General features: G+C 44.1%; 1 protein-coding gene across 2 annotated transcripts in view; it reads left to right on the top strand.

The window, feature by feature from the left end:
• The first annotated feature begins 7,714 nt into the window (after nucleotides 1–7,714).
• btbd9 (BTB (POZ) domain containing 9) overlaps nucleotides 7,715–18,363 on the top strand; it is a 140,596-nt gene continuing 129,947 nt past the window's right edge. Inside the window, exons 1-3 of one of the 2 annotated variants that reach the window (XM_073055801.1) lie at nucleotides 7,769–7,829; nucleotides 9,716–9,788; nucleotides 14,703–14,914. In XM_073055801.1, the coding sequence (XP_072911902.1) occupies nucleotides 14,730–14,914 (185 nt within the window). In that variant the 5' untranslated portion in view covers nucleotides 7,769–7,829; nucleotides 9,716–9,788; nucleotides 14,703–14,729. Of the gene's footprint in view, nucleotides 7,830–9,715; nucleotides 9,789–14,702; nucleotides 14,915–18,363 lie in introns of both variants that reach the window. The other variant, XM_073055802.1, reaches the window with a different exon arrangement.

Here is an 18,363-nt window from a genome sequence, read left to right as displayed (position 1 = left end):
TTGGCAGATTGGATCTCAAACGGCGTCCCATCAAGAGCTCAGCAGGTGAAAATCCACATTCAAGTGGAATACTATGATAGGCTAACAAAGCTTTATAAAAAATCACCTCTATTATCTGTTGCTTTGTGCATCACTTTCTTGATAATTCCTACCGACTTCTCAACTAACTCATTGGACTGAGGGAAAAATGGACTAGATGTTGTATGAACAAAGGCCCATTCATGAGCAAAATGTCTCATTGAATTGTGGACCATTGTCTGTGAAAACTTCATCAGGTACCACGTCTGGAAAAAAATGATTTCATGCATGTAATTACAGTCTGTTGTTGTTCTGCTCAAACCACACACTTCAGGATACAATGAATAGTAATCTGTTATTAATAGATCATCTTTGTTGTCAGTTACAAAAAGATCAACGCCTACCTTCCGATAAGGTCTCTGAAGACTAGGATGTGGATGCAGTGGCTCCTTAGAGTTGCTAGGTAGGTATTTAAGGCATACTTGACAAGAAGACACCAATTCTGCAATCTCCTGATTCATCCTGGACCAAAACATCACTTTCCATGCCCTTCTCTTACATTTTTCAATACCTAGGTGGCCTTCATGAATTTCCCAAGCATTTCTTTTCGGAGACTTTTAGGAATCACAATTCTGCCACCTTTGTACAATATCCCATCCACAACAGAAAGTTCTGATCTATGGTTCCAATATTCTTCTACTTCTCAGGTACAGTCATGCCTATTATCTGGCCATCCATCCATCACTACTTGTATTACCCGACTGAGAATTTGTCCTTCTCTGTCTCAAGACGCAGGAGTTCCAACTTTTTGGGAGCAACAGGTACAGTCTCTATGATCATATCAACAAATGCCTGAACATCAATAGCGTCCCTGTGACTGTCTTTTGTTGTTGGATCCACAGCTCTGGAAAGTGTGTCAGCCATGTACATGAACTTTCCAGGTGTGTATGACACATTCAATACATATCTTTGCAATTTGATCATCATTCGCTGAATTCGCAAAGGACAGTCACTTAAAGGTTTGTGAAACAATGCACTCAGAGGCTTATGATCAGTTTCAACATCAATAGATTGCCCTGACACAAATTGATGAATCTCTCACAAGCAAACATAATGCTGAGCAATTCTTTTTCAATTTGGGCATACCTTGTTTCTGGATCTGATAATGAACGAGATGCGTATCTCACTGGTAGCCATTCCTTATATGTTATAACATTACTCCATAATGTTTCTGGAGTAATACTGCCCCAAGCCTGCTTGAGATGCATCACATGAGATTTTGATGGGACGCTCCACATCACAGAATTTCAATACAGGTTCTTTAGTGAACACTTTCTTGAGATTTTGCCATGCCTTCTGTTTTCATGACTCCAGCTCCATTCGCTTTTCTTTTCTGTTAGCTGCCTCAATGGAGCAAGCTGTTCCGAAAGCTTGGGTATGAATTTTCCCACGTAGTTGTCTATTCCCATGAACCTTTGAACATCCTTTTTACATTGCGGTCTTGCGGTTCTCAATAGCAGAAACGTTCAATGGGTCAGGACGCACACCCTCATTGCTGATGATATCACCCACAAAGGTAAGTTCAGTCACTCCTAGCTGACATTTGTCTTTATTCACCTTCAGGTTTGCCTTGTGTGTTGCCTCAAAGACTTGTCTGAGTCTGGCATCATGCTCTTGTTTAGATGATCCCCAAACAATAATATCGTCCATGGAAGTATCCACGCCCTCAATGTGCTCATACAGCATGTGAATGGTTTTATGGTACACTTCAGGAGCTGATGCAATTCCAAACTGAAGCCGAAGAAAACAGCATCTGGCAGTTCATCTAGTTTAAGTTGCCAGAATCCAGAGGATGCATCTAATTTAATAAAGTACTTTGCATTACCAAACGGTGACATAATTTCTTCACAAGTAGGCAATTTGAAATGCTCTCTTTTAATGGCTCGATTCAAGTCTCTTGGATCTAAGCAAATCCTCAGTTTTCCATTTTTCTTATCAACAATGACAAGTGAATTGACTCATTCAGTCGGTTCATCAATTTTTATGACCCTGAGGCATTCCATTCTGTCAAGCTCTGTTTTCAGTTGATGACGTAATGCAAAAGGCACTTTTCTACATGGATGTACTATGGGTGGCACTGTGTTATCAATTTTAACCGTGTGCTCTCCTGAAAGACAACCAAGCCCTTTGAACAAGTCCTCATACTCTTTCATCAAGTCACTGTATTCTGACTCTGTGCCACTGTCCAGGACTAATACTCTTTTCACCAAATTCAGTCTCTCAAAGGCAGATAAACCCAGTACTGACTGTACGTTCCTTGGCACCACCATAAATGAAAGCATGTGCACAATATTTTTGTGTGATACTTTTGCCACACTTGTTCCTTTAACTGGAATGTCTGCACCTGAATACCCAGTCACTTTTATATTTGTCTGATGTAACTTTAATGCATTAAACTCAGATTCTGCAAGAACATTTACTTGTGCTCCAGTATCAAGTGCTGATGCTGCCACCCACAGCGATCACGCAGCTTTTTTCTCTCAGATGACGTCTTGCTCTCTGTCTGTTTAGTTGTCATTTTATTATTTTTTCTATTATGTTTGCCTTTCCTCACAGCATCTACGTTGCGGTTCTCAACGGAAAGTTCTTTAGCCTGTGAGGTCATGGTTTCCAAAGCTTTGCAGAGCATCAAATCTTTTTCCAAGCTTGTTCTCTTAATAGTCTTTCTCTCAGACTATTATCCTTTAGAATAATTCTTCCTCCATGGAATGTATACCCTGTGCCTTCTGAATTGCTTCCAAAAATTCCTATCATTGCTGCTCTGCCATAATCCATGCCAGTGTTCTTTTCCAATCAATTCTGGTCAACTCCTCACTCATGCCTCTGTTGTAATCCTTCTCAAAATTTGTGATGAACTTAGTCATGTTATGATCACTTACCCTGAAGGGTTTTGCCTTCAGCTGTCTAATCAATTCTGCTTCATTGCACAATACTCAGTCTAGAATAGCTGATCCTCTAGTGGGCTCTACCACGAGCTGCTTGAAAAAGCCATCATGTAGGCATTCTACAAACTCCCTCGCTTGGAATCCAGCACCAATCTGATTTTCCCAATCTACCTGCATATTGAAGGTGCCAGGGTTCATGAATTGTGCGAAGTTACTATAACTAGGCAGAAGGTTCTCGGGAAACCGAAAAGTCTGCAGGTAGGTAAGTCACCTGGACCAGATAGTGTACGCACGAGGACTCTGGAAGAGGTAGCTGAAGAGATATAAGCCAGTTAGTATGATTTCAGTGTTTGGGAAAATGTTGGAGTTTGTTATTAAGAATGAGGTCTCAGGGTACTTGGAGGCACATGATAAAATAACTATTGTAACATTGCCCTTCGGGCATGCATTTTCTATCTCCCATTGTAACTTGTAGACCACATCCCTACTATTGTTTGGGGGAATGTATACAACTCCCATCAGGGTCTTTTTACCCTTGCAGTTAGCTCTATCTGCAATGATTCAACACCTTCCGATATTATGTCACCTCTTTCTAATGATTTGATTTCATTTTTCATTTTATACCAACAAAGCAACACCACCCCCTCTGTCTACCTGCCTGTCCTTTGGATACAATGTGTATCCTTGGACATTAAGCTCCCAGCTATAAACTTCTTTCAGCCGTGACGTAGTGATGCCTACAACATCGTACCTGCCCATCTGCAACTGTGCTGCAGTTTCTTCTAACTTGCTCCGTGTATTGCGAGCAATGAAATAAACCACCTTCAGTCCTCTATTTACCCTTTTTGATTTTGTCAGCCTTTTTCTTTGCAAGCTCATCCTGTTGACTGCAATTTTGGCCCATCTCCTCACTACACTGTGTTTGTAAACCAGCTACCTCATCTTCAGCACTATTATCCACCTTTCCTACAATACTTGCATTGAAATATACGCAGCTCAGGACACTGGTTGCAACATGCTCAACCTTTTGATTCCTAACTTAGTCTGAGGTCTTACCAACATCTGCCTCCTCAATCTCTCCATTAACTGTTCTGGCACTCTTGTTCCCATCCCCCTGCAAATCTAGCTTAAACCCACCATGCAGCATTAACAAATCTTCCCACTATGACATTAGTCCCGCTCCAGTTCAGTTGCAACTGTGAAGAGCTCAATGATCCAAAAATCCTATACCCTCCCTCCTGCATCAATTACTTAGCCACGTATTAAATGGTATAATCTTCCTAGTTCAGCCCTCACTAGCATGTGGCATGGGTAGCAATCCTGAGATCACAACCCTTGAGTTACTGCCCTTTAACTTAGCACCTAACTCCCTGAACTCCCTATGCAGAACCTCGTCATTCGTTCTACCCGTGTCATTGGTACCTACATGGACCACGAGTTTTGGCTGTTCACCCTCCCTCTTAAGAATGCTGACTATTCAATGCAACATATCCTGGACCCTGGCACCCAGCAGGCAACATACCATCTAGGAATCTCCTTCTCACTCACAGAACCTCCTCTCTGTTCCTCTAACTAACGAATCTCCTATCACCACAGCGTATCTCTCCTTCCCCCTTCCCTTTTGAGACAGACTCAGTGCCAAAGACCTAACCACTGTGACTTTCCTCTGTTCAGTCATTTTCTCCCACCCCACTGACAGTATCCAAAGTGATATAGCTGGTATTGAGGGGGATGGCCACAGGGGTAGTCTGCACTGCCTCCTTAACCCTTTTCCGGACTATCACCCAGATTCCTGTGTCCAGCACCTCTCTATATGTCCTACCTATCACCCCCCTCAGCCTCCCAAATTACTTGGACTTATCAAGTTCCAGCTCCAGCTCCCTAACGTGGATTGTTTTCAGCTGCAGCTGGATGCACTTCTTGCAGTTGTAATCATCAGGGACAGAGAAAGTCTCCCTGCCTTCCCACATCCCGCAAGAGGACCATTCCACTATCATACCTGGTATCTCTATTATCCTAGCTGAGCAGATATAAAGAAGGGAAAACAACTTAATGTAGAACTTTTCTTAGTGCCAAAAAGTGTAGCGAGAGTTGCCTTAATGACAGTTGTCCAGTAGCACTTACATGAAATGCTTTGAGAGGCTGGCTATAAATCAACTCCTGTCTCAGCAAGACCCTGCATTCACTGCAATTTGCCTATTGCCATTATAGGTCTATAGCAGACACAATCTCAATGGTTCTTCACTCGGCCTTGGATCTTACAGTCCTGATCAGTAAGTTACAGAACCTGGGCCTCTGTACCTCCCTCTACAACTGGATTCTTGACTTTCTAATCGGAAGATCACAATCTTTGTAAATTGGTAATAATATCTCCTCTTCGCTGATGATCATCACTGGTGCATCTCAGGGGTCTGTGCTTAGCCCATTGCTCTACACCCTCTATACCCATGATTGTGTGGCGAGGTATAGCTCAGTTACCACCTATAAATTTGCTGATGATACAACCACTGTTGGTAGAGTCTCAGATGGAGATCAGAGGGTGTACAGGAGTGAAATATACCAAAGAGCTGATTGTGGATTTCAGGAAGGGTAGGACGAGGGAGCACAAACCAATCCTCAGGGAGGGATCAGAAGTTGAGAGAGTGATCAGCTTCAAGCTTCTGGTGTCAAGATCTCTGAGAAGCAAACCTGGTCCCAACATATCAATGCAACTATAAAGAAGGCAAGGCAGTAGCTATATTTCATTCAGAGTTTGGAGAATCAGACTCAGATTTAATATCACTGGCATATGTTGTGAAATTTGTTAACTATCATGATTTGGTTTGGTTTATCATCTAAAACACTCGAAAACCTCTACCGATGTACCGTGGAAAACACTCAAGACGAAATCACTGTCTGGTACGGTGGCGTGGAGGTGGGTGGGGGGCTACTGCACTACCGCGCAGTACCAAGAGAAGCTACAGGGAGTTGTAAAATTAGTCAGCTCCATCTCGGGTACTAGCCTGCGTAGTATCCAAGACATCTTCAAGGAGCGGTGCCTCAGAAAAGTGGCATCCATTAAGGACCCCCACCTCCCAGGGCATGCCCCCTTCTCATTGCTACCGTCAGGAAGGAGGAATCGAAGCCTAAAGGGACCGACACACTTAGTGATTCGGGAATAGCTCCTTCCCCTCTGCCATCCGATTTCTAAATGGACATTGAACGTTACCTCACTTCTGTTTATATATCATTTCTGTTTTGCACTGTTTTAATCTAACTATTTAATATACATATATATACTTACAAATCTTCCCACTACGATAGTCCCGCTCCAGTTCAGTTGCAACTGGAAAGAGTATACTTTACTTTTATTTTCTTCTTTCTGTATTATCATGTATTGCATTGCGGCTGTTAACACATTTCAGGCACACGCCGATGATAATAAACCTGATTCTGAATCTTTGTTTTCTCTGACTGAAGCCTCGCTTCGGGGAACACTCGCAGGGCAAAAACATCAAGGTCACCACTCTGATTCTGTCCACTCCCGTGGCGGCAGCTGCGCTCGCCCCAGCCTTCCTTTAATTTGCTCTTAGCTGATCAATCACTAAACGCCGAATGGTCGCTGGACAAAGTTCTCGCTGTCGCGACCCGCTGCTGCTTTTTGTACAGGGGCCTCCAAAATTTCTGATGTCCGGATTGGTCGCTGATAATGATTTAAATCAACGACCATGATGGCTTGCTCCACTTTAATACTGTACTGATACATCCGATTTTAGCCACAAAGCGTCTTCATCGGCTTTATTACCCGTAACTCCAATTTCAGAGAAGCATGGCCCGTCTCTGTTCTACAACACTGCCGGCGGCCCAGCCATTCACTGAGAACGTTTAACCTGGATTTAACTTTCCAAACCAACGCTTTGCACTTAGTCAAATTAAAGTCAATTTGCCATTCCTCGTTGGCTGATCAAGATTGCCCTGTAATTGTTGATAGCCCTCTTCACTGTCCACTATACCACCTACCTTAAGAGTCATCTACAAAATTGCTAACCATGCCTTGTACATTCTCATCCAAATTATAGATATGGATGACAAAATATTCTCCCTCACCAATTATTATTGCTTCACCCCAGAAAGCATCCTAATCAGTGTATCGCGGCTTAGTTTACGAATTGAAAGATATGTGAGGCAAGTGTGGGAGCAGAGAGAGGTGATGCCTCGAACGTGCTGCCAGGACTGGAAGTGAAGGCAGACACGCTCCCAGAGTATCCTTTCTCAGGTAACTCCCCTGGGAGAGGAAAGGTCCGGAAGAGCAGCGAACAGTGAGGCTGCACAAATGGACTGGGCAGCGATCAGAGCCTGTTAGGGAGGTGGACCGAGCAGAGGTCAGGGAGGGGTGCAGAGCTGAGTTCAGAGAGGGGCAAAGCCGGCGTCAGGGGTGGGTAGAACGTAGACAGAGCATTTAGACGTAATATTAGCACTTGTCAGGGATCGAGGAGGGGAAGAGTCGGGGACGCGGAGCAGAGCCGAGGTTGTGATGGTGGGAGGTCGGAGGGGGGGCGGTAGGTTCAGAGTGGGGCTAGGGGTCAGAGCCGGGTCCGGGGGTGCAGTGAGCGTCGAGGGAGGGAGCAGATACGGGATCGAGAGGGGCAGAGCAAGAGTCGGCGAAGAACGGCTGGGACGGTCGTCAAGGGTGATGATCACAGCAGAGGTCAAAGGATTAGGGGCGGGGTTTAGAGCAGGCCCTTTCCTATCATACACAGTGCGCATGCGTCTCCTCCAAAGACGAAACATGTTCATTTACGTCAACACCCACCGGCAGCAGTTACTGCGCAGGTGCAGCGCCGGGATCTGCGCGGTGACGTCAACGTTCGCGACTGAAAGAAGCCGGTAAAAACTAAAATGGGGATAAACGGAGAGAAGGAAGGTTTTGGGGAGGGGACGGTGGGTGCCAGTGGAGGCGTGAAAAATACGGGGTGGCCGTGGGGAGAAAGTGTGTGAGAGAAAAAGACATGTGAGAAGTTGAGGGGGAGGTAGGTGTGGAGAAGGAGAGGTGAAGGAGGTGTCAGGAAAGGGTTTGGGAGCTGGGTGGGGAAGCAAGAGAAGGATGTGAGTCAGGGGGAGGTGATGGAAGGCAAATGGAGTAAGAGGAGGATGAGAGATAGTGATAGGGGGTGGAGTGACGGGGAGGCTGAGTGGGGGAGTGGAGAGACGGGGAGGCTGAGTGGGGGAGTGGAGTGACGGGGAGGCTGAGTGGGGGAGTGGAGTGACGGGGAGGCTGAGTGGGGGAGTGGAGAGACGGGGAGGCTGAGGGGGGAAGTGGAATGATGGGGAGGTTGAAGGGGGCTATGGAGTGCTATGGTTCAGGTGCGGGTCAATAGAACTAGACGGGATAACAATTCGGTATGGACTAGGCTTTTTCCCATCGGGTAAGATGAGACTACAACTAGCGGTCATAGGTTTAGGGTGATAGGTGAAATATTTTAGGGGAATCCGAGGGTAGTGCCAATATACTAATTCAATTGTAACATCTAAGAGAAAGTTGGATAGGTACATGGAAAGGAGGGATGTGGTTGGGTAGAGGCAGGCCTAGGCAGAAGATTTGGCATGAGTTAGATGGGCTGTAGTGCCTGTTTCTATGCTGTAATATTCTATGACTACGGCCTCACCAATATTTTAAGAGGCTGCATTATATGTTTCTTACTGTTATTTTCGGTGCCTTGGCTCATGAAGGCCAATATTTCATGTGGCACCTTCTTCCCGTTATCAACCTGTACTGCCATCTTTTGCAATCTATGGACTGGTACACCAAGGTCCCACTGTTCCTCCATTCCCTAGTGCCTTTGATGGGCACTCCACCCTTATCAGTCTTTCCAAAATACGTCATATTCTACAGTGATCTGTACTTGGGCATCTGCTGTTTGTGATGTATATAAACGACCTGAATGAAAATGTAGAAGGGTGTGTTAATAAGTTTGCAGATGATACAAAGATTGGTGATGATGTGGATTGTGTAGGCAACAGGCAAGGTAAACAGCAATGTATTTTGTGTGTCACTGATCCCATGGAGACATTGGATTGCATAAGGGAGAGAGAATTTTTTTTTTTAAAAAGAGCACAGGGCATATTTTGCACATTTCCTGAGGAGACATTGCATTTAATTACGCACTTGACAAGATCCAATAAAAGAAAATTAGATTTAAGAAGTTAGCAGCAGCCACTGTGTGAGTGGGCTAGTGTTTGATTGTTGAAGGTTTGGCTCATCAGAGCTTTGAAAGGAGAGGCTTAGGCATTAGCTATTTTTTTTTCTTATTTATTCTCTTTCTTTCTGAATGCACACTTAGTGCAGTGGGGATGCCAGACAGGATACTTGAATGCTCCTCTTATGGGATGTGGGAAGACTGGCATCCTTGACGACTACATCTGCAAGAAGTGCATCCAGCTGCAGCTTCTAACAGACCATGTTGAGGAGTTGGAACTGAATGAATTCCGGATCATTCGGGAGGCTGAGGGGTACAGAACCTGGTAACCGTCAGGGATAAATGGGATAGAGAGTTAGTGCAGCATTCCCCTGTGGCCATTCCCTTTAGCAACCCTAGCAGAGGAAAGCCACAGCGGTCAGGTCTTTGGTATTGAGTTGGGCTTTGTGGCTCAGAAGGGAAGTGAGGAGAAGAGGCAAGCTACAGTGATAAGGATTCATTGGTTAAGGGAACAGAAAGGAGGATCTGTGGACGAAAATTATATTCCTCCTTTTTTTGTTACCTCTTGGATACCAGAGTTTGGGACATTTCGGATTGCGTGCACGGCATTCTGAAGTGGGAGGATGAGCAGCCAGAGGTCATAGTCCAGGTCAGTACCAATGACATGGGTAGGAGGGGTGACAGGGCTCTACAATGCAAGTTCAGGGAGTTAGGTGCTAAGTTAAAGGACAGTACCTACAAGATTATGATATCAGGAATGTCACCCATGTCACGTGCTAGTGAGGCCAGAAATAGGAAGCTCATACAGTTTAACGTGGCTAAGGAGTTGGTGCAGGAGGGAGTGCTTCAGACTTTTAGATCTTTGGGCACTCTTGCAGGATAGGTGGGAGTTGTTTAGAAGATAAACTTAAGTTGTTTGTCTCTGAAGTGGCAGAATCTGAGGGGAGATCTGATAGAGGTTTATAAGATTATGGAAAGCAAAGATAGAGTAGTTAGGGAGTATGTTTCCCAGCATTGAAATATCTAATACCAAATACACATTTAAGATGATAGCAGGTAAGTTCAAAGGAGATGTGAGGGGCAAGGTTTATACACAATGAGAGATGGTGTCTGGAATGCACAGCCTGGGGTGGGGGTAGAGGCAGCTAGTTAGCGACTTTTAAGAGATGTTTAGATAGGTACATGAATGTGTGGAAAATGGAGGGATATAGACGTTGTGTAGGCAGAAAAAATCAGTTTAGGTGGCCATTTGATTAATAATTTAATTCATTTGGCACAACGTTGTGGGAAGCAGGACCTGTTCCTGTGCTTACTGTTCTATGTTCTATCATAAACTTAGAACATTGGCAAAAGGAGTTTAATCCTGACAATTATTTGTTACCTATTTCCAACCAATCAATATTTTCTGTAAGCAAAGACTAATCGCAACAACAACCCTCTGCCATTATCCTCTTATTCTGAATTTCATCCTCCTTTGAACTCAGCATACTTTGGTTACCATGGGTTCTAACCTTTTTGGAAGAATTTCACATGATAGACCTTGTCAAAGTCCCTGTAGGTTATGTCAACTTCTATCCTTAGCAATACATTTTGTTAACCATTTTAAAGATTCATGCCAACTGGTCAGACATGAACTCTTTCTGGGAAAAAAGTGCTGATTTTCACTGATATTTTTCAAGCTTTTGGAACCACTGATTAATCCTGACCAGAATGTTTTCCAATATTCTCCTGGTCACTGATATTAGATTGACTGACCATAGCTACCTGGCTGACCATAGCTACCTGGCTGACCACTGTTCTGCAAGCAATTTCCTCCCTCTGTCCCATGGCAGCCTGAGATACATCTCAGACACTCAGTTCAAAGTAACTTTGTTATCACAATACATATATGTCACCATATACTACCCTAAAATTCATTTTCTAATGTACACACATAGTAAATCCAAGAAAAGCAAACAAATCAGTGAAAGACTACAACCAAGAGTATGAACAAACAGCCAATGTGCAAAAGACAACAAACCATGCAAATACAAAAGAGAGAACAACATTAATAATAATACACCCATATTAACATATTCTTTTGGCATAATAGCTTGGTTCAAAACTGATCTGGAAAATTTATAAAGATAGCAAATTTTAGAAAATACTATGCACACTCAAACACACTTAGGTTAACCATATCTGGGATATTTGGAGGAAGAGGAATAACAGACAAAAAGAAATTCACAACTGTCAAATAAAACTGCAAAGAATGTATTTTCATCAATGAAAACAGGATTTAGATAGATAGATACTTTATTCATCCCCATGGGGAAATTCAACTTTTTTCCAATGTCCCATACACTTGTTGTAGCAAAACTAATTACATACAATACTTAGTAAAAAAATATGATATGCATCTAAATCACTATCTCAAAAAGCATTAATAATAGCTTTTAAAAAGTTCTTAAGTCCTGGCGGTAGAATTGTAAAGCCTAATGGCATTGGGGAGTATTGACCTCTTCATCCTGTCTGAGGAGCATTGCATCGATAGTAACCTGTCGCTGAAACTGCTTCTCTGTCTCTGGATGGTGCTATGTAGAGGATGTTCAGAGTTATCCATAATTGACCGTAGCCTACTCAGCGCCCTTCGCTCAGCTACCGATGTTAAACTCTCCAGTACTTTGCCAACGACAGAGCCCGCCTTCCTTACCAGCTTATTAAGACGTGAGGCGTCCCTCTTCTTAATGCTTCCTCCCCAACACGCCACCACAAAGAAGAGGGCGCTCTCCACAACTGACCTATAGAACATCTTCAGCATCTCACTACAGACATTGAATGATGCCAACCTTCTTAGGAAGTACAGTCGACTCTGTGCCTTCCTGCACCAGGCATCTGTGTTGGCAGTCCAGTCTAGCTTCTCGTCTACCTGTACTCCCAGATACTTGTAGGTCTTACCTGCTCCACACATTCTCCATTAATGATCACTGGCTCCATATGAGGCCTAGATCTCCTAAAGTCCACCACCATCTCCTTGGTCTTGGTGACATTGAGACGCAGGTAGTTTGAGTTGCACCATATCACAAAGTCCTGTATCAGTTTCCTATACTCCTCCTCCTGTCCATTCCTGACACACCCCACTATGGCCGTGTCATCAGCGAACTTTTGCACATGGCAGGACTCCGAGTTATATTGGAAGTCTGATGTGTACAGGGTGAACAGGACCGGAGAGAGTACGGTTCCCTGCGGCGCCCCTGTGCTGCTTACCACCGTGTCAGACCTACAGTCTCCCAACCGCACATACTGAGGTCTATCTGTCAAGTAGTCCACTATCCAATCCACCATGTGAGAGTCTACTCCCATCTCCGTTAGTTTGTGCCTTAAGATCTTGGGCTGGATGGTGTTAAAGGCACTAGAGAAGTCAAGGAATGTAATCCTCACAGCACAACTGACCCCATCTAGGTGAGAGAGTGATTTGTGCAGCAAATACGTGATAGCATCCTCCACTCCCACCTTCTCCTTATACGCAAACTGAAGAGGATCCTGGGCGTGCCTGGTTTGTGGCCTCAGATTCTGTATTATCAGCTGCTCCATGGTCTTCATCACGTGCGACGTCAAGGCAACAGGTCTGAAGTCATTCAACTCCTTTGGTTGTGGTTTCTTCGGTACCGGGACAATACAGGATGTTTTCCACTGTCTGGGTACTCTTCTCTGCTCCAGGCTCATGTTGAAGATGCGCTGTAGTGGTTCTCCCAGCTCAGTCGCACAGGCCCTCAGTAATCGTGGGGAAACTCCATCCGGTCCAGCCGCCTTGCTGGTACAGATCTTCCTCAGTTGACCTTCCACCTGTCTAGCCGTAATCCTGGGCGTGGGCAAGGTCTCCTGTGAGTGGCTATTTTCCTGTGAGGGAAGTAAGCTTGGTGTGGATTTAGCACTCCACATGAGCATATGTAATTCTGATACGAAGTACACACTACTTAAATTAAAACACAGCCCAGAAAATTGATGAAATTATCAGTACAGAAGAGAAAGTTAACCAATGGAAGACATCCCCATGATCTGAGCAGACTCGATGTTGACAAGGAAGTGTCGAACATCTGCCTCGGAGTTGGAGACCTCTTCCCAAAAACAGGAGTTCCTTGTGGAAGTACAGGACCAGATGGTTAACACAAAAAAATTTATCAAAAATGCATAATAAAATACCAACAAATTCAAGATGATAAATGCAGAAAATGCTAAGAGGAACCAGAAACAATCCAACACATGACAGGAACCTGCAGCGGTTTAACTCAGTCTGATTACTTACACAGGCACAATCAAGTGGCAAACATCATTCACCAAAATCTTGCTTTAAAATACACTTAAAAGGACCCATACCTTACTATAAATACAAGCTTGATCCAGTTTTAGAGTTAGATCCCTACAAATTATTTTATGACCAATCCATATGACAGATAAGACCGTCAATAACTGTCTAGATATGATATTACAGGATAAACCAGCAAGAACAGTTTAATAGCTGTAGACATTTCAAATGCACATAACATACAGAAATCAAAAGTGAAAAATACTAGAAGTATATTAGAAAAGGAAATTGAAAGACTGTGGAACATGAACAGGGTAATATTGTCCCAAAAGTAATATCTACAACTGGTGTCATCCCAAAGTCACTACACAATAGCATTAAACAATAAGGCCTTCCCAAAAATTGAGAAAGGAGTATGTTTGGCAACCCCTGCACGTCAGGTTTTACCAGCTTGAGCTGAGAGAAAAAAATAAATAACTAAATATCAAGAACATGAGATGAAGAGTTCAGAGGCTATGGGAACAGCTCAATGATGGGGCAATTGAAGTGAAGTGGCACTGGGGTTTCCAGGTGATCTTGTGCAATACATCCAATCCTTGCAAGGTTTGATAGTCTGTGGTGTCTGTACCAGTACTCAGCGCCTCACTGCAAGCAAAAAGTTGGTCGTTTAGATCAGAGATGTTGACAAATCTGAGGGAAAATTGAGGTGAGGGGGATCTGGTACAGTGGAGGAATTGCAGCCTAGTACTGATTGATTGGTGAGGCAGAACTCAGGGACCCAGTGTCCTACTGCCCCCTTTTTCCTGTGCTCAGAGATGGGAGAGTGAAGTTTTGGAATTCTCTTCCTGCTATTGGAGACTCAAATACAGAGTAGATTTAAACATGGATCAATAGATTTTGTATGAATACAGGTATATGGGAAGAATAAAGGAAGATAGCACTGAAGGGTATGGGGACAGACAATCTATTCTGCATCCATTTCTTATTGTTAGGGACAGTAGAAGTGGGAGGGTTCGGACAGAAGGAGGGAACTGACAAAGAATGGCATGCAGAAGGGTAGAGAGCAGGAGATAAGACACAGTGGGAGAGGAGGCATGTGCTGGATACTGAGGATAGTAGAAGACTGAGTAGATGCTGAGATGGAAACGTTTGTGGGCATGTGTGATAGAACTAGAAAAGAAATGGCAGGGGTGGGAAGGTACAGTTTCATAGGGAGCCAAGTGTCAGGCTGCTCATCTCCTTTTGTGAGCGTTATGTATTCTTGTGGTTTCTCTTCAGCACATTTCGTGGGTCAGTGCGGACAGCATGAGCAACAGCCACCAGCTGCAGCCTTACACCTCAGTTGGAGAGATTGATCACGTGCATATCCTGTCAGAACACGTGGGGGCCCTGATTCACGGCGAGGAATACAGCGATGTGACCTTCCTAGTGGAGAAGAAGCGCTTTGCTGCTCATCGCGTGATCTTGGCTGCTCGCTGCCAGTATTTCAGGTGATTGTTGTATATCGCAGTGTCACACAGACTGTCTTTCCGATGTGTAGTAAGAACGTAGTTGGATTTTTTGGTGACCTTCCCCTTCCACCTCTGGCATGTGGGGTATTTGATAACTTTTCTGAGGGTGTCGGTCTTCTCGGTCACTAACACTTCCACGGAGCCTCGCTGTTGTGACACATTTGAAGTTACTCATTGAGCAGTGAGTAACTTCTTTCAGGAAGACCTGATGGGCAGTAACTCAATGAAGAGGTGGATGATGTCAGGGTTTGAAGGCTCTTGGTGAATACTTGTTAGCAGAGAACTGGTATTTTTGGAAAGAAAGCAACACTGGAGGCATTTTGACACCACGGGTGGTGCATCTTACTCATAGATGGACTGTCTTTCTCAGTGGAGTGTTGCTGTGCTGAGCTTAAGGAATTATCTCCTTAAATGCCTGCCAGTGATGACATAATCTCTGAAACATAGAAAACCTACAGCACAATACAGGCCCTTCGGCCCACAAAGTTGTGCCGAACATGTCCCTACCTTAGCAATTACTAGACTTACCTATAGCCTTCTATTTTACTAAGCTCCATGTACCCATCTAAAAGCCTCCTAAAAGACCCTGTCGTATCCGCCTCCACCACCGTTTGCCGGCAGCCCATTCCACGCACTCACCACTCACTGAGTAAAAAACTTACCCCTGACATCTCCTCTGACCTACTTCCCAGCACCTTAAACCTGTGTCCTCTTGTGGCAACCATTTCAGCCCTGTCAAAAAGCCTCTGACTATCCACACGATCGATGCCTCTCATCATCTTATACACCTCTATCGGGTCACGTCTCATCCTCTGTCGCTCCAAGGAGAAAAGGCTGAGTTCACTCAACCTATTCTCATAAGGCATGCTCCCCAATCTAGGCAACATCCTTGTAAATCTTCTCTGCACCCTTTCTATGGCTTCCACATCCTTCCTGTAGTGAGGCGATCAGAACTGAGCACAGTACTCCAAGTGGGGCTGACCAGGGTCCTAAATAGCTGCAACATTACCTCTTGGCTCCTAAATTTAATTCCACGATTGATGAAGGCCAATACACCGTATGCCTTTTTAACCACAGAGTCAACCTGTGCAGCTGCTTTGAGCGTCCTATGGACTTGGACCCCAAGATCCCTCTGATCTTCTACACTGCCAAGAGTCTTACCATTAAGACTATATTCTGTCATCATATTTGACCTACCAAAATGAACCACTTCACACTTATCTGGGTTGAAATCCATTTGCCATTTCTCAGCCCGGTTTGCATCCTATCAATGTCCTGCTGTAACCTCTGACAGCCCTCCACATTGTCCACAACATGTTCAACCTTTGTGTCATCAGCAAACTTACTAACCAATCCCTGCACTTCGTCATCCAGGTCATTTATAAAAATCACAAAGAGTAAGGGTCCCAGAACAGATCCCTGAAAAACCCCACTGGTGACTGACTTCCATGCAGAATATGACCTGTCTATGACTACCCTTTGCCTTCTGTGGGCAAGCCAGATCTGGATCCACAAAGCAATGTCCCCTTGGATCCCATGCCTCCTTACTTTCTCAGTAAGCCTTGCATGGGGTACCTTGTCAAATGCATTGCTGAACTCCATATAGACTACATCTACTGCTCTTCCTTCGTCAATGTGTTTAGTCACATCCTCAAAAAATTCACTCAAGCTCGAAAGGCACAACCTGCCCATGACAAAGCCATGCTGACTACTTTTAATCATATTATACCTCTCCAAATGTTCATAAATCCTTCCTTTCAGGATCTTCTCCATCAACTTACCAACCACTGAGGTAAGACTCACTGGTCTATAATTTCCTGGGCTATCTCTACTCCCTTTCTTGAATAAAGGAACAACATCTGCAACCCTCCAATCCTCTGGAACCTCTCCCGTCCCCATTGATGATGCAAAGATCATCGGCAGAGGCTTAGTAATCTCCTCCCTCGCCTCCCACTGTAACCTGCGGTACATCTCATCCGGTCCCGGTGACTTATCCAACTTGATGCTTTCCAAAAGCTCCAACACATCCTCTTTCTTAATATCTACATGCTCAAGCATTTCAGTCTGCTGTAAGTCATCACTACAATCACCAAGTTCCTTTTCCATAATGAATACTGAAGTGAAGTATTTATTAAGTACCTCTGCTATTCGCTCCAGTTCCATACACACTTTCCCACTTCCACACTTGATTGGTCCTATTCTTTCACGTCTTATCCTCTTGCTCTTCACATACTTGTACAATGCCTTTGGGTTTTCCTTAATTTTGCCCACCAAGGCCTTCTCATGGCCCCTTCTGGCTCTCCTAAATTCTTTCTTAAGCTCCTTCCTATTAGCCTTATAATCTTCTAGATCTCTAACATTACCTAGCTCTCTGAACCCTTTTGTAAGCTTTTCTTCTTGACTAGATTTATTACAGCCTTTGTACACCACGGTTCCTGTACCCTACCATAACTTCCCTGTCTCATTGGAACGTACCTAAACAGAATTCCACACAAATATCCCTGAATATTTGCCACATTTCTTCCATATTTTTCCCTGAGAACATCTGTTTCCAATTTAAGCCTGCAATTTCCTGCCTGATAGCCTCATAATTCCCCTTACTCCAATTAAAAGCTTTTCTAACTTGTCTGTTCCTACCTCTCTCCAATGCTATTGTAAAGGAGACAGAATTATGATCACTATCGCCAAAATGCTCTCCCACTGAGAGATCTGACACCTGACCAGGTTCATTTCCAAATACCAAATCAAATACAGCCTCTCCTCTTGTACGCTTATCTACATATATTGTGTCAAGAAACCTTCTTGAACACACTTAACAAATTCCACCCCATCTAAACCCCTTGCTCTAGGGAGATGCCAATTGATATTTGGGAAATTAAAATCTCCCATCACGACAACTCTGTTATTATTACACCTTTCCAGGATCTGTTTCCCACCTGCTCCTCGATATCCCTGTTACTATTGGACGGCCTATAAAAAAAACACCCAGTAAAGTTATTGACTCTTTCCTGTTCGTAACCTCCACCCACAGAGACTTCGTAGACAGTCCCTCCATGGCATCTGCCTTTTCTGCAGCCATGACACTATCTCCGATCAACAGTGCCATGCCCCCACCACTTTTGCCTCCCTGCCTGTCCTTTCTGAAACAATTAAAAACTGGCAAGGGTTTCACAGTCCACTGATGGGGACTACAGATAAAGGGTGTTTGCAATCAGGAACAGACATGCCTGAATGGGATTATTGTAGGTGTGGTAAATGGAACCACGTTAGGTGTGCTGGTAAAAATGATTAGTGTAGGCATGTTGGTGAATGATAATAAATGGGAATAGTGTAAGTGTACTGATGAACACTGGTAAATGTGATTTGTGTAGGTATGCTGGTGAACACTGGTGAATGTGATTAGTGTAGGTATGCTGGTGAATGTGATT

This window comes from Hemitrygon akajei, chromosome 9, assembly GCF_048418815.1.
Source record: "Hemitrygon akajei chromosome 9, sHemAka1.3, whole genome shotgun sequence".
Lineage (NCBI taxonomy): Eukaryota > Metazoa > Chordata > Chondrichthyes > Myliobatiformes > Dasyatidae > Hemitrygon > Hemitrygon akajei.
The sequence above is the reverse complement of the archived record's forward strand: the minus strand, read 5'-3'. Positions and strand labels throughout refer to the sequence as shown.